Below are 16,436 nucleotides of genomic sequence, written 5' to 3' on the forward strand. Positions count from 1 at the left end.
TTATAACATATATTATACAACAGTTTTTTTCTTTTCTGATAATATTTGAGAGAAGTAGATCCATGCCATTTTCCCCCTCCACTAGCAAGGCAGTGATGGCTAGGAGCTAAATCTCAGGACTAGGATTCAGTACCATGTTTAACAAACTGCCAGCTTTACCAGTGAAGCCAGATGAAAGCCAGCAGGCCTCTGCACCCCCTGTTCCTACCCCACCTACTCTGCCTCCTTCAGTGAGCCAAGACAGCTGTTCATGAAGCTGTCTTACTGTAACTAGATAATGAAAAGATGCAGCTTAAAATAGCCTTCAAACAAACAACAACAAAAAAAAAGTCACTCTTTTATCATTTATTTATCATCAACATCCTGTTTAGTCCTATAGCTCATCCTTACAAGTACTGATCTGAGGGCAGCAATATTAAGCGAGAATGGTAGTTGGGAAAATGGCAAGTATTGAATGGAGCTGGTTGGAGTTTTTCTCTTGGCCTTGTTGCCAAAGTCATTTCGAACTAAACTGGCCATGCAGTGCTCCTTCCATGTAAAATAAGCATCACAACTTTTACATTCTTTGTGAAATGTTTTGGGAATTAAAACCTTTAACCAAATTAAAAGGTTTCACATATCAGGTAGATATGTTATGTTAGTCATACACACAGAAAAAGTTCTCAGCTTACGTTGAAAAAGTTTTGAATAAGTTCAGCTACTTCTGAATCTCTCCCTATTAGATTTGTATGCYGAACTTCTCAGGCAGATGAAGACTCCAGCACTGGTCTTCTGTCGTACTTACCAGGCAAAGATTTTGTGCACAATGCCTTCAGGGAAATAAGATTCACAGCCCAGTTACCAAGAATGTGGAACAACACTGACCTCTCAGCAAAAGCAGAGCTTTAAGCTATTTGGAAATCTTTTCTATAGTTTCTACATACCTTAAAGGTAGCTGAACATAGTAGCTTTGCAATACAGGCTCTAAAACTATTGCTTTGTGCTTTCAAAAGTACCAGAAACATCAGAACTGGAAAAGAGTATTAAAAATCTCTATGAACTGCTTTTTCTAAATGGAAAAATACTCTTTGGGCTTGGGTTTGAATAGAAAATCATCAGGTTCTGAGATCCTAGTTGCAGGGTACATTAGCCTTTATGTCTGGGACAGAACTAGAAAAAGATCAGCCATCTTATTCAGAAAAGACTTTATAGTTCAAAACTTATCAAACAAATTCATGTACTTAATATAAACAAATTCATCCAAACATTGTTACTGTACACATTTCCTAATATAATCGTTTTCTCTTAAGAAGCATGCAAGTAACAAATAATTAATTGAAAATTCAATRTATGGACCTTAAAGCTTACCAATCATATGAACTCAGCATCTGAGGACAAGAGGCTTTGCCTAACGTGTATTGTATTTGTAAATTTTGTAAAAGACAACAGCAGTTTGCCAAGAGCAAACCATGTCAGATTTATCTTGGTCTTTGTGTGACATGGTAACAAATAAGGGGGTGACAGCAAATGTGGTTCTGCTGTGTCTAGTGTGGTACTGTAAAAGGATGCACACAAAGTGGAAAGTCCAAGGTAGAGCAACATAAAATTATATAAAAAATATATCCTGCAAGGAAATGCTAAAAAATCTGGGGCTGATTAGCCTAAGGAGAACAAGGAGGATGGATAAGTCTAGCCACTATTTATCACAAGTGCCTAACATCCCTGTGGGTTTGGTGTGGGGATGTGGTCAGATAGGCACTACCACAAGCTTCCAGCTACAGGCAACAGAGCAGTTATTGCTGCCAGCTGCCAGTGACCGCCCATGAGTCTGCGCTACATAATCACGTCTCTGACAAGATCATTTTAACAGGCGAAGAAATGGAGATGGATTCTCGAGGAAAGTGGGAAAGTGAAGGACTTCTCTCTCTCTCTTTTTTTTTTTTTTTTTCCAAAATTACATGAGCCCAACATGGAAAATTTTCTTTCAAGGGTATGAACCTGCCAGCATAAAACTGTACCCTACAGTACAGCATATAGCAAGCTTTACTGTACCTCATGTTTGCACTGGCTACAAAATAAATTACTTTTTGTTTAGACTAGAGCTGAAGGAAGCCATTTCTTTACTCTGGCTGTAAAGAGGGTTTTTTTTTTTTTTTCCGTATGAGTTAACAAATTTGCTTTATTTGGTTGTATCTGTAAATAGTCTTAAAACTGCTAATTGCATACAGTGCTGCCTTAATAGACAACTATAAATTCTTATAGGAGATGAGCTTTCTAAAACTGTTACAGGAGTTGAGCTTTCTAGGTCCTTTCCTCATCGTTTCCCCTTGGAGAACCATTACGCTTCCTTGCACTGAGAATGTGTCTCTAGTAACTAGGCACTTGCCAAGAACTCTAGTTTCAATGACTACTTATACACAAGTGCAGTACAAATAGCATACAAAGACATGCCAATATCATATCTTTTCCATCCCTTAAGTCAGCAAGGTTGAACTCTATTTTCACAGAATCACAGAATGTTCAAGGTTGGAAGGRACCTCTGGAGATCATCTAGTCCAACCTCCCTGCTCAAGCAGGGACACCTAGAGCATGTGGGTGGCGTCCAGGTGGGTTTGGAAGACCTCTAGAGAAGGAGRCTCCACAGCCTCCCYGGGCAGCCTGATCCAGGGCTGTGGCACCCTCACAGCAAAGAAGTTCCTCCTCACATGGAGATRGAACTGCCTGTGTTTCAACTTATACCCATTTCCCCTTGTCCTGTCACTGGCCACCAATGAGAAGAGCTTGGCCCCTTCCTCCCTACATTCTCCCTTCCTTCTCCCTTCATGTACTTATTTTAAAGACTATTTTCCACTTATTTTCTGATATAGCTAGGCATCTAATTCTCATTGACTTGGTCAGAATTCTCCCTMTCAAGACCAAGAGAGAAAAAATATGTTTTCCCAGATAGGATAAAAAAGTAGTATTAAATCCTTCTGCACAGAAGCGATGGCTTGTTTTACAAAAGAGCCAGCTTACTTGTCCCTTCTCTCCCTCCTACTGGGTTCCCCTTCAAAAAATGCAATTGAAAGCCACCTCAACAGAAGCAGAATTGTACATTAGTGGGTTTTACAGTAAGGCATTCATAGAAATAGGAGAGGACATAACATAAGGGATGGAAAGTAAGGCATTGAAAATAAGGCATCCATAGAAATATAGGAACACGAGAGGTATGTGTTATACTTTGAGTACTTATTTCTGATTTTCAGTACAGCAACATTTTGCAGGACAGTGACTGCAGTATAACAGGCACATAGAGTAAGTCTCATCAGATTCTCTCACTAGCAGATTATTTCACCACCAAATTAATGTATTTCAGTTTCTTCTTTCGTACTTTGGAGGAAGGCAAAAGCAGAGTTATTAGCAGGAGTAATTCAGAGAACTGWTTGTCTGAGAGAGAAGCTTCCTCCTAAATCTAAGTTGTAGTTAATGTTCCTTACTCAGTCTCTGATTGCTTGAAGCAAGAAACTGAATCACTAAGATCAAGTTGAGGCTCTTCAGGCCAAAGTTCCTGTAAGCTAACAGGGTGAGAACCACTATTCCCTCATTTTAAACAGGGGTCCACCAACTCACTGTCTGCAAAGAACCACATTCCAGCAGGTCAGTGGATGCACTGGACTGCCCTCAGGTAATACCACTGCTGACAGGTCACTCCTGGAAGGGTAACAGAAAATAGAGAGGAAGAATGTTGAGTTTTTGTTAAGCTTGAACCAGAGAGCAGGCCATAATCAAACAACTAAAACCAATAAATGTAAGAAAAATACCATCTTTTTCCAACAGAAGTCTTTCAGGAGACTTTCTTATTACCAGTAARATAAGTATTCAAATGTAATTGAAAATCACAGCAATAGCAGCCCTTTGAGGTTGGAAGCTTTTCGTCTTCCTTCATTTCCCAAGTTGAATTTGTTAACATTTTGAAGTGGGTGTTTTGTCTTGGAATAAAGACAGGATTGGAGTCAGGTGTTTAGATTCTGTTTTGGAAAGAGAACAAGCGCCCAGACAGCTTTGTCCACTCAGGTCCAGATGGTGTATATTATCTTTTGATGGGTTTTAAGAGCCAAGACTGAAGATGTTGCTGCTCAGTTAACTAAAGTTCAAAACTGCTAAGTGTAGCCAAAAGAAGATGCATAGTATAGATCTATCTGTCAATTCAGGGCTGGGCTTGATAGAGAAATGAGAAAGAAACAACCAGTAACAAGAGAAGATGCAAGATAACACAAAGTCACAAAAAAAAACTGCATGAGGTCAATTTTGCTATATAAAATCACCAATGGCTACCCCATCTGTATCTGCAGGGTGAAATTAATGCTAATCAGTTGCAGACTTGTACTACAGATGAACTCAAAAAAAAAAAAAAAAWAAMGATCTTCTAGGCTGTCTATCCAAATATAGTCCAAAGCTAATATTGCAGTTCTGTGTATATTTATGTTATTAAAATGTTGTGGCCCAAACTGTCAAAACTAAGTAGATTTATAAGAAATATATATTCAATTATATTCATATTTAACCATCTAAAAAAAAGTGATTATTAAATCATAAGAAATCAAATCTGTTTTAATAATTTCTGTTGAATTGCTGCTCAATCTTTAGAAGTATATGAATTTAGACCTTAATTAGTAAGTATCTTTCTCAAGATTTTAGAGTTTTTTGACATGTATATGCAGATCAAACATGTATTGGACTAGGAGTCTAGGGAGSTATAGCTCTGGAAAAATAATAAAGCATTAGATTTCTAATAAAGCCTCTGGCCCTTGTTACATTTTTACTGTAGCCATTTCTAACCGTTAACACTGAGGGAGAACAAATGACTGAGAAAAAAAAAAGAGAGAGATCCAGAATGAACATAAAACATTTATGGCTGCTTGTTTATGAAGCTGTAGTTAACAGCRCACAATGTGTTGCATATCATTCATCTTTTATAGAGCAGAATAGCTAATAACTGAAAAGGCTTTTTGCGAAGGATTTATAAAAGGAAAGAAAGTCAGATTTTCTAGTTAATTACTGAAGGAGAACAAAATTGTGTTTATTATTATCCTGCCAAGTTTACGCTTGCATGATTTATTTTCTTGGCCCAAGTCACTTGGGCTTAGTAATAGCAAAGATATTATTTAACAAAAATAACACTACCAGAACAATAGATGGATGAGGAAGAGAAGGGAAAGAAAGGAGATATTAAGATACTGGTAGAATAGACAAGAGTGGATTTGAATGTTCAAAAGAAGAATGACTTCATTGCATGGTGACAGTCAAGCATGACCATAAYGTAATTTCTCTGTCCTATGCTACATTGCCTTGGAGACAAGGAACTTTCACCAAAAGGGAAACAGCAAAAAGACAGATAGATGCCTTTACCAATTTAAAGCTCTTGACTCATGTCCTAATACATTGTCTTGTCTTCAGTCTTTCTCTGTCCTACACCTCTTAGTTTTACCGAAATGTTTGAGAATAAAGATTCTGAGCTGGATCTTCCCTGATGCTATATTTTTTTCAGATTATTATAAAGATTGGGCTAAAGCCAACAGTAAAATTTAGAGCAGGGTTGAGTTTCTAAACCTTGCTAGAGCTTGGGATGTTCTGATCCAAACTTTTGTTTAAAATCTCTGTTTTCTCTGAACTGCCTTTTGTCAGACACACATGGAGAGGTGGYTCTTCAACATTTTCTGAAGTATCTTTCCAGCTTCAAGAAGTCATTTTAATTACAGATTTTTTTTATAAATAAAACAAACAAAATATATAGTTGACAAATCTGTAAGAACTCCATTAGAAAAAAAAAATGTTAATTAAATGCAAGTATTGAAACAACTCTGGGGCATCCTCGTATTTCCCATCCCTGCTTGGGTGCTCTCCAACACAGGAAGGTCTCTGCCATGCCTTCCACAACAGCTCACAGCTAACTGGGAACAGATCCACCTGTGGGCCACGCAATGCTGGCCCATATCGTTCATGGGGTGCAAGGAAGAATCAGCAAATCTGTGCCTCCACACCAGTGCTCACTAGTTCCCCAGACTCTCCAGCACATGCTCTTCTTTTACTCCAGTGATGCTCTTGACACCCATAGCGGTGGCAGGAGAGACTGCATCTCATGCTACTTCCTCCCAGGAYTACCTGGCTTTGCTGCATCCCATGTACCACTTTGTTCACTGGCTGGGATTGGGGAAAACCATCATCTGATGAAGGGCCCATACTTGCTGGTACACTCCACAAGGAGCTCCCCTTCAACTCTGAGGGACTGTGGTGATGAACTACCACATGGTCACAGAGGAGTGTCCAAAAAGTCTCCTTTGCTAAAGGCACAGACATCTTCACTGATTTGATTTCCATGCACGTTTCCAGCTTTCATACCTCAGGACTATAATTTTGCCTCCTACCAGTCTAGCCTTGCACTGTTGTTAATCAGACACGAAATTCCTATGATAACCTGGTGTTTTTTTAAGGAGATGGGGAAGGAGAGAAGAAAACTATTTTGAATCAGGAGCAAAAGATCATGAAAAATTCAGGGACTTGCAAGACTCCATGAAAATAACACTTTTATGTCAAGCAATACATTTCATTTTGATGCCTGCATCTGAAAAAAGAACCTTATACTACTCTATAGAACCATCCTCTATACTACTTCTTTCAAAACGAGTACCAGAAAATCTCCTAATTGCATCCTGGAAAAAAAAAAATAGCGTTTTTCTACCTAACTTTTTTCAGCTAAAATGAGAAATTTAGTCAATAAATAGATATTTTCTGATGAAAAACATTTAGCTGCACACCTTCCACCAGTGCGACTCACCTCCAAGCACACTCAGAGGGTTAGAGCATGAGCGGGGCACAGGATGACACTGTGGGGCAAGGAGCCCCTGTATGAGCCAGGAGGCACCCAGATCCCCCTCTCCAGCAAAAGGCTTGATATTGAAAGGAGCATTTCTTCCCAGAAATCAAGCAGCACCATACCCTGCTGCGGAATAGGGCTTTTGGCCTATAAGTGATGCCCTCTCCTGTGCCTAGGACCCCCATAACGCGCCCTCTCTCTGCCCTGCAGGTGTGGTGTTCCCGTACTCCCCGCGTCTGGGGCGGTACAACCTGAACTTCCATGAGGCCCAGCAGGCGTGCCRGGACCAGGACTCCGTCATCGCTGCCTTTGACCAGCTCTACGATGCCTGGCGAGGTGGGCTGGACTGGTGCAAYGCGGGCTGGCTCAGCGATGGCTCCGTGCAGTACCCCATCACCAAGCCCCGCGAGCCCTGCGGTGGCAGGAACACCGTGCCAGGGGTCCGGAACTACGGTTTCTGGGATAAGGATAATAGCAGATATGATGTCTTCTGTTTTACTTCAAACTTCAATGGTAAGAGTTTTCGTCACTTCTTTAAGAGGGCATCACTGAACTTAAAAAAAAAAAAAAAAAAATGAAAATACCAACGGTAGCAAACGGCAGCAAGTGATAATTGATTTATCAACGTATATGTTAGCTTTGGAAATATTATTGTTGAATTTACAGAGACATATATGCAGAGTAAAACTGTATTTGCCACACATCCACATAGATAATTTCTAAAATTGAGAACATACCCAGTTTATTTCGATTAAAGTTATGAAGAATGTATAATATTTTAATTGAGCTTTCATTTTAAATTCAGTTATAGTGACGAGGTTTTATCATTTTAATATATCATCTAAACAAAATTCTGATTGCAACTTTATGTCTCTGCTGTTGGATCAAGCAACTCTGTACTGCTCATATGACTAATACTTCCTTATCAGCACAACTATTTATAACTTTTATGTGTAATAGTTTAGATTCCTAATCTTAGTACRCTATCAAAGCCCTAACCTATCCACTTTTGTTGTGATATCGGGTGCTCCAAACCTTACTTTAGTGACTGCAAGCTTTTTTAGCTATTAGTAGGTGTTACTTTACATTGGAAATGGCTTGATCTCAGCTTGCTGCATTTAACATTTTATCTAGTAGCTGTTAAGGATTTAAAAGTATCGTCGTGAATATGAGGAACACAGCAGGGGAACACATACAAAAGCAGTCTACAGTCTTCTACAACATTGTTCTTGCGGGCAATTTCTATCCAACATGTTCACACATGTTTGGCTTGCAGCCCAACCAGACCAAGAAGCATGGCCCTTTTTGTTTGTGCTCAGATTACTAACCTACAATGAAGCATATTTGTCCTTGAGCATATACACACACAAAAAAAATATAAGTCTGGCTTTCAGAAGATATGCTCTAATGTTAAGTCTGCTCCACCCTTTCAAAAACTCCCAAACCCTCAAACCAACAATATCAAAAGTTAGGTTGTATGCAATCTGAAACAAATATTGATCTCATTTTTGTCATGCCACATCATTGGCATATGAAAAGCTGGCTCGTATTTTCTTCTGTAATTTATTTAAGTACAAATCCTATACAAGCAAATCTCTTACATACAAATTTAACCCTATTAATAAGGGGAAAAGGAAAAAAGAAGAATAAATAATCAAGAAAAAAAGTAAAATAGCTGCAATATTTAAAGTGCTTGCAGAATAAATGTTTGTAACTATTGACCACTAACTACCATCTTTTGTTCAGACAAAGCTATGAGACAGAGGGACTTGACAGTCTCTCTTAAGGGCAGAAAAAAAGTCATTTCTGAAAAAATATTGCAAAAGATAAACAAGATTTGTACACTGAGACAGTAAGGTTGAGGGAGAAAGAGGCATACATATGTCTGGGAATTTGAAGGGAGGAAGACACTTATATTAGTAAGTTTGTTAAAATTGCCTGCCATTCAGAAYACTGCACAGCAACAGGGCAGTATCAAGAGCTGGGCACCATCTTTTTCAGACCCCACCAGCTAGATCAGTCTCCCAAGGCATCAGCACGAAATCTGGGCTTCTGCTTCTCTCACCTGCTGCCTCCTTTCAGCTCCTACCCAGTTGATATCATCTTTCCATGTTCTCCGCTATTTACCTGCCAAGGATACCTTAATATCCACAGTACCCTCAGCAACTCTCCCCAAATCCCAGCTTCCTATTTTCACCCCAACACTTGATAGGTTATGTCAGTTTAACAGTTTCACCAACTTTCTCASTGTCAAGGAAAAAAAGCATACAATAGCCCATTTTGCAACAAGGTTACAGTTGTCAAGGACAGTGGGTTTGGGCAAAGATCTGGTCCTGCAGTGGCTGAGAGTCACCATACACCCCGTATTGATTCCATCAGTTCAGCAAGYGCCAAGGAAAATAAGATGTGGTTAAGACACCATGCATTTCCAGCAGTGGGAATGACTGCTGTAATCTGTTGACAGTAGAAAACAGAAAAGCTTTCAGCTTTATATGAGAGAGCTGGAGAAATGCCAAAAGTCCAAGGATCACATGATTGTAATGCTTGCTTAAAAAAAAAAAAAAAACCACAGAAAGCATTGGTTGTGTGAGCTGCTAGGAAGAATGAGAGTGTGTAGGGCTTAAGATTTCTACTCACTGAATTCTTTTAAAAGAAAGGAACCCCCAAAACATAATCTCAGGGAAGTTTCAAAAAGGACTCATTTTCAAATAGTTCAACAGCCAACATCAAAAAGTCTTTGACTAATATATATATATGTATTTTTTTTTTTAACGTGAAAAAGAAGGGTCCGAAACAGAAAATTCCATTCAGCTGCTAAAGTGAGAAATGAAAACATAGTTGTCAATGCACCTGAGTTCAAATGCAAATTCAGTATTTTCATTTTGGAGCTATGGGACCCCCCTCACTATGGTCAATTGATTAAATCAAATAATAAGTTTAAGAATTTGTTTCGATACCCTTAGTAAAGAATTCTGCATACTGAATACTGCATTCTTAGTAAAGAATTCTGTTATCTGCATGAGAAAACCATTTCAGCAAAACTTTGTTTGCAACGCAATATAAAATAATATTAATGCTTTATGAAAGTACCCTKGATAATCTGTTTCATAGACTAGTATAAGTACACAGCCTTGATTTTTGGCTTAGCCTGTATAACAGTTTCATACCTGTATAACAGTTTCATCGTGGCTTTGTGGAAATACTTCTGGTGATTTGTGAACGTACAGGCAAAGTGAAAAAATCTCCAAAGCATCTTACATACTATGTAAATACTGGTAGTAGCAATTGACAGGATTACAAGAATAGTTAGTGATGTATTTCATAAAACTATACAAAGAATAACTTAAAGTTACCCATATAGTTACCTCTCAGAGCTTAAGAAATAACACGGTATGGCTGCACAGGAAAGATGCAGTTTGRTCTCTTTCTGTGAAAGGTTTAGAGCTGGGTTTCAAGTACTAGCACTAACAGTGACCAACCCCTAAGACACTGTGAAGGAACATACAATATTACTCAACGTATAGAAATAACTATCAACTGGCACAGTTCTCATCTTGCTTTTAGATTCCTTCAACTGACAAAGACTATGGAAATTGAAAATCCCATAAATATCTAAATTAGATTTTTCATGTTCACATTTCCCAGTCATGGGAATTTTTTTCACTAGAAGGTGTTAAGTGAGAAAAATAAAAACGTAATTGCCAGTTCTCATATAATTTAAAGTTTTGAAAGAAAAGGTAGAGCTTCTCTCTGCTCTACACATTCTGCTCATTAACATGAATTTGCTACAAGCTTTGCACATAAAATCACAGTGTGTAAGTAATTTTTTTTATCAAGCAAAAATCTCCTGTGTTGAAAAAGCTAAAATACAAAGAATGATTTTTATGGGATTATGTTAAAATTGCATCTGTGAACCACCTATTTATTACAGTAATATATTTGATAAGTTAACCACTATCTCCATTTAAATGGGAGAAGGATGCCTAAAGCATTTACTGGATAATGTGTACTGACTACTCATTTCCCCTTTCCAGAAAAAAAAGTGGGTTGTTTAGACAAAAGGAATATGTGGCCATTGTATTAAAAAAGAAAAGCAAAAATACCAAAATAAATAAAACTCATTCTCCACTCTCAAAAATTGAATTTTTAAAATTCAGTGTTTCTGTATCACTGCACTCACTGCAGATGAAGGRAAAGATACAAGAGGATGTTTTAAACTGTTTCTAGATATTCTCATGTGGCAATTTAAAGTCAGTTACCTTAAAATACAGTGATGATTTAAAATAATTATCAGGATCTTCTCATTTAAGGAAACTATCTCACTTCTCACATTTTGAATATGTTCATGAATTTTGAAGCAATGGCCCTGTTCAATCGTATACTATTAAGATACACCATAGGCTGTCAAGCAGATTACAAGCTCTAGACAACGTGCAAGTTGCAGAAATATCCTGCTGGCCCCTAAGAATGCCTTCTATTGCCATATGAAACCACAAATGGAGAAGAGTTTATTTTTGATGCAAGAAAACAATTTAGCTGCTATCTGTCCATGATTTCAAGCTCCTTGGCCTACGTGTGGTCTGCCTTAGTGACTCCCTTACGGGTGCAGCCCACATGGCACCACTGGATGGAGCATACCAGTGGCCCTCCCTGTCACGTGCATGCCAAAAGTCTTCTTTCCAAGGCCCTGCATTAACTCCTGCCACAGAAAGAGCAGGACTTGCCACCTCTCTCTTTTGTTGCCTCTGAATACGATGGCCTGCTGTTAAGAGGCCAGGGCTGCAATATGAAAACAAAAGTCTCAGATCTTTATTCTCTTGTTTTGGAGCTGGGGTTGAGCGAGTCTTCCCTGGCAGTACATCTCTCAAGCTCCTGCAGTCCCAATGATGTAGGCAGTTAGGTAAAATATTTGATTTTCCTCTTTAAACTGTGCTACCTTAAAAAAAGAAAAAAGCCTAAAATACCCATTATGGCTGGGGTTTGATTAGGAGTGAGGAGACCCTCTGCTCCATGATTTGGAATGAGGAGTCAGATGAGGCATGTTTGTCCYCTCTAGGACAAGCATTAATACCACAACTACCAGATATTAATGAGACAGAAAATTAATTCCTCCATCTCCTGCCACATAAAATAATAACTATCAAGACCGGTAAGTCAKCACATTAGGAACCTTTCTTGGCAGGAACCTGTTGGCAGGCAAATTCAGCAAATCTGTACTGATTTTATTGATTGTATTTTATTTAATCATTCTRGTTACACATTTTCTTTTCCCCCCATAAGGTTTTCTATTAAAATTTTCCAACTTAAAAAGAAGGGGCAGAATGTCGGAGTTATTATTATTGATGTCATATGTCAAAAACCTGACCTTACAGCAAATCCCTAGGAAATTACATTCCATTGACATATGGTTTGAAGAACAACTAATAAACTAGGTGAAGTTTACATACTATCAGTCCAAATCCCTGTTCCCCTAAGTATAAATCCTATTTGCTTTGGGGAAACCTTTTAATATTATAGCAGGAACAAATTTCCTCTTAATAAACATTCTCTTTAGCAATGCTATGTAAATTCTGTCAATTTGCTGAAATGGGATTAGGCAAGCATTTTGCAAAGGAGTAAATTACTTCAAAAGTAATGGAGATCATTTCTAACAATAGTGAAATTATTTAAAAGGTTCTTTGCTTTCATGGCCACAATGTAAATACTTTTTTTTTTGTTTCTTAGAAAAGTGATTTCTGTCATATGCAAAATTGTAAACCTTACCATAAATTTATTTCAGTAATTGTTATATTCTTATCTGACCTACCATTTTTATGCTTCAAAAAGATATACATTTTACAGCGATGTTGAACTCAAGTAAATCTTTATCTTTCTCATTGTTTCTCATTGTCTCTCTTGTGCACCAAGAAAATCATTTAAAACAAAGAAGAATGAGGTTTGTGTGTTTGTTGTTTTTGAGGAAGAAAAATGATATTATTTTGGATTACATTTTGAATCAAGAAACAAAGGGTATGCCTTGRAATTAATCAAGCCATTATTTATCAATGGATAAATTGCTTTGTTTTTCAGTTGAGTTGCCCTTAGAAAACAGTCATATTGAAAATGTTGCAGACATACTTGAAAACTATTACTCCTTCAGCTACTGTTCCTCTGTAATCCATTTCTGCCTAGGATTTGTTAATTGTCAATACAACCATGATAAATAGCCTTGAATATAATGAATGAAAGGGATACAATCAATTTAATCCTGCCTGGAGAGTTGAAATTAATGTTTGTATTATTGTTGCTTGTGGATTAGTATAGGAGACTTCCTACATACACTTTATTTGCTGGTAAATGTTTTCATTACCTTGAGACTGGGGCACTATTGGTTCAACGTCATTTTACGGTGAGAATATGCCCTTTGATGCCTAAAAAGAAACAGAATTGCAGAACTGCTGCCAATGCTTTTGACTCCGGTAATGAAGACTTACGACAGGCATGTTTTTGATCTACTAAAGGTTCAAACTCTGCTTTTGAGAAGCTGCACAATATCTCATCTTTCTTACAGAAAAACTTTAAATTGCGCTTGTACTTGATCAGAAATAAAGTCAGCGCCTTGCCAAAGAGTAAAACTGCATGTTACCTCTAACCACCCTCAGCCAAATACTATTAAAGTTCAGCTCTTACTGGGCCATGCTTCTGAGAAGAAAACTCATAATGGTTTTAATTTAATGCTGAGAGCATAAGGTAGAATTACGCTACTTAAGACATTTATCTAATTTCCTTTCTCTATCACTAAGCTACTGCTGCTTGAGACTTGTTTTGCCTGAAGTCTGCAGGGCTCTTCTGATGTTTTCTGTGAGGCGTTGTTGGTAAATATATCTTTGGCCTTAAAGCTTAACGAAGAACTGAAGCTATCCTCTAAATCCTGGAATATCTTCCATTATCTCTCTCTCCTTAACGTTTTTCTTCCAATTTTTCTGCCTCTGCAAGCAAAGGAAAAATGCATTGCAACAATTCAATTACAACTAAATGAAGTGAGGGCAGAGAAAATTGCGTTTTTCCTAACAGGTCAAATTGTTTGATGTGATTCTACAACGACCTTCCCCATTTCTCCTCAAAAGACCTCTTTATCACATCATAGCATCTTATTCATGTTATTCATGTCACTAATGGCTCTTTTTTTTTTTTTTTTTCCCCCCTCTCTCCTTTCTCTTGTTAGGTCGGTTTTACTACCTAATACACCCAACCAAGTTGACCTACGATGAAGCTGTTCAGGCTTGCTTGAAGGACGGGGCCCAGATCGCCAAAGTTGGCCAGATATTTGCTGCCTGGAAACTGCTAGGATATGACCGCTGTGATGCTGGCTGGCTGGCTGATGGCAGCGTTCGCTACCCAATCTCTAGGCCAAGAAAACGCTGTAGTCCTAATGAAGCAGCAGTTCGCTTTGTAGGCTTCCCTGATAAAAAGCACAAGCTATATGGTGTCTACTGTTTCAGAGCACACAACTGAAAATACCTAGAGCACAACAGTTTTAAATTCATTAAGAACATGTGAAAGATTTCTTTTCGATATGAACTCATGCAAGTTACCAAAACTGTGATAAAACTTTTTTACTTACTGTAAAGAGTCGTTTTCATAAACCCAACCCATTTTTTTTGTCTTAATATTTTTGTAAAAGTATCATTCCATAGATATTTTAAATTAATATAATTTAATGGAAGCTCTAGATAAGGAAGCCTTAGATCCAAATTCTTTAAGCTACATCATCCCAACAAAATATACTTTCCATGAATGGGGCATGCAATAGAGCATGGTGATTGCTAGGACTCRGTTATGGAAGGTAAGGCTACTCAAAGCAGAAACTTTTACAAGCACAAATTTTATGCATTTGTACCATTTTGAGAGGCACTGCAAAATAATTATATCTGCAGTTTTGAAATACGATAATCTTTTGCTAACAAGCATTTCAGTGAAGTTTTTCAATACAAAATGGAAGGGAAAGGTTTTCAAATAGAACAGTAACAGTTTAATAAAAGTAGCATTTAAAGCAGTCCACCAAAACAGGACTCGTTTTACCATTTAAAAACTTGCCTTTCTGAAATATAAGCTCATGATCCCGTGCATATCAACAAGCACAATTAATTCTCCTGAACATTTCAATTGTGCTTTTATTATCTATAAAACATTGAAGAGGATATGAATAATTAACTAATGAGTAAGCTCTATTTTCTTCTTAACTCAAATTAAAGATGCCTAAAAAGTGTAGTATTACCTTTGAGTAGCTTTACTAAGTTATTTTTAAGCTCCTAAGGGCCGTTTGCTAAGCAGCGTATAGCATCTACTCAGGGCAGTTGTATAAATGAACTGCTGGACAGGAAAACTGCARACTTTAGCAGCTTGATTTTACATTAGCCTTTGAAATGTTATTGTCTTAATTAAAGAGCATCTCTTTCATATTTATGCATCACAAGAATAAAAATTGGGAAAAAGTATTAAARTGATAAAATCTTAAAACAAGATTATTAAATAAGAACTTGAAACCAGCTATTAATGTGCAGAGGAGAAAAAGCACTTTCTTTCCTCACTTACATTTCATTTGTATCTAGAAGAATTTTATTTAGTTAAAACATTTTCACTGAAAAACTATTGAAATTCTTCATTTCATTAATTTCACAATGGTCTAAGTGGAATATGTTTGCCTATATCTGCCAGTGTCAGAGATAAACATGCACTGTGCACAGTGCCTAGGATTTCCACAGCTGCCTGAAGCACTAAGTCCTCCCTAAAGGCCAAATTGAGGGAATTTCTGATACAAACTTATTTTGGATGCAGCAATTCTCGGTGCTCATCTTCAGATACCTTAATGCAACCAGTTTTAAAAGAGTGGGTGCTCAAGGCTTTCTGAAAATCTATTCCACTTATGGTGTCTCAAGCTGGATATCCAAAAAAAAAAAAAAAAAAAAAAAAAAAAAATCTTGGTCTTGAGTAATCTTCTAGGCAGTTTTGAAATTGATTCTACTACTTAAAAACACAAAACTTTTCCTACTCTACACATAGTGACTACAAAGACTTTGGAGGACCAATATTTGTATTACACAAAGTTTTTTATCTTCCCATTGTTTCCATATCTAAATAAAATATAGGGGTACTACCCAAGTAGGGCACAACTAGTATACTTTCATAAATGGTTTTGTCTAGTTACTTCCCCATGGACATGAGTAAATCAATCTGTTTCCTGAAATGGCTGCAGTCCCATTGTAAAAATTCAGTGGATAAATCGTGGGGAAAACAGGAGAAGATCCTAGCAGAAAGCTACTCTAACAGGASAGGTATTGCATTGGATTTCATTCCCATGAACTGTGAGGCAAACCTCCATCCTACTGAGTTGTTGTCCATACGTACATTTGCCTATAATACACRGATGAAACAGTTTCAGTGCCAAAACTCCCTTCTAAATAAATCCACTAGGAATAAGGTTTTCTTGAAAATCTTTCACTTAGTTACAAAAGAAGACATAACTCAAGCCTTTAAAACCATATAAGCTTCTCCCATCAGTCATTTTTTAAACCAATTTTCATTTCACACATTTTCATGGACCACTCATAATCTTTTCCAAATA

At 37.4% G+C, this 16,436-nt stretch overlaps 1 protein-coding gene across 1 annotated transcript in view; it reads left to right on the plus strand.

Moving 5' to 3' along the window:
* HAPLN1 (hyaluronan and proteoglycan link protein 1) overlaps positions 1 to 15,314 on the plus strand; it is a 30,312-nt gene extending 14,998 nt beyond the window's left edge. The window contains exons 4-5 of the mRNA XM_026035808.1: positions 7,043 to 7,345; positions 14,037 to 15,314. Of these exons, the coding sequence (XP_025891593.1) occupies positions 7,043 to 7,345; positions 14,037 to 14,326 (593 nt within the window). The 3' untranslated portion in view covers positions 14,327 to 15,314. The remainder of the gene's footprint in view (positions 1 to 7,042; positions 7,346 to 14,036) is intronic.
* The last annotated feature ends 1,122 nt before the right edge of the window (positions 15,315 to 16,436 follow it).

Source organism: Nothoprocta perdicaria, unplaced genomic scaffold (genome assembly GCF_003342845.1).
Source record: "Nothoprocta perdicaria isolate Ctin4 unplaced genomic scaffold, notPer1 scaffold_1, whole genome shotgun sequence".
In the NCBI taxonomy this organism is placed as follows: Eukaryota; Metazoa; Chordata; class Aves; order Tinamiformes; family Tinamidae; genus Nothoprocta; species Nothoprocta perdicaria.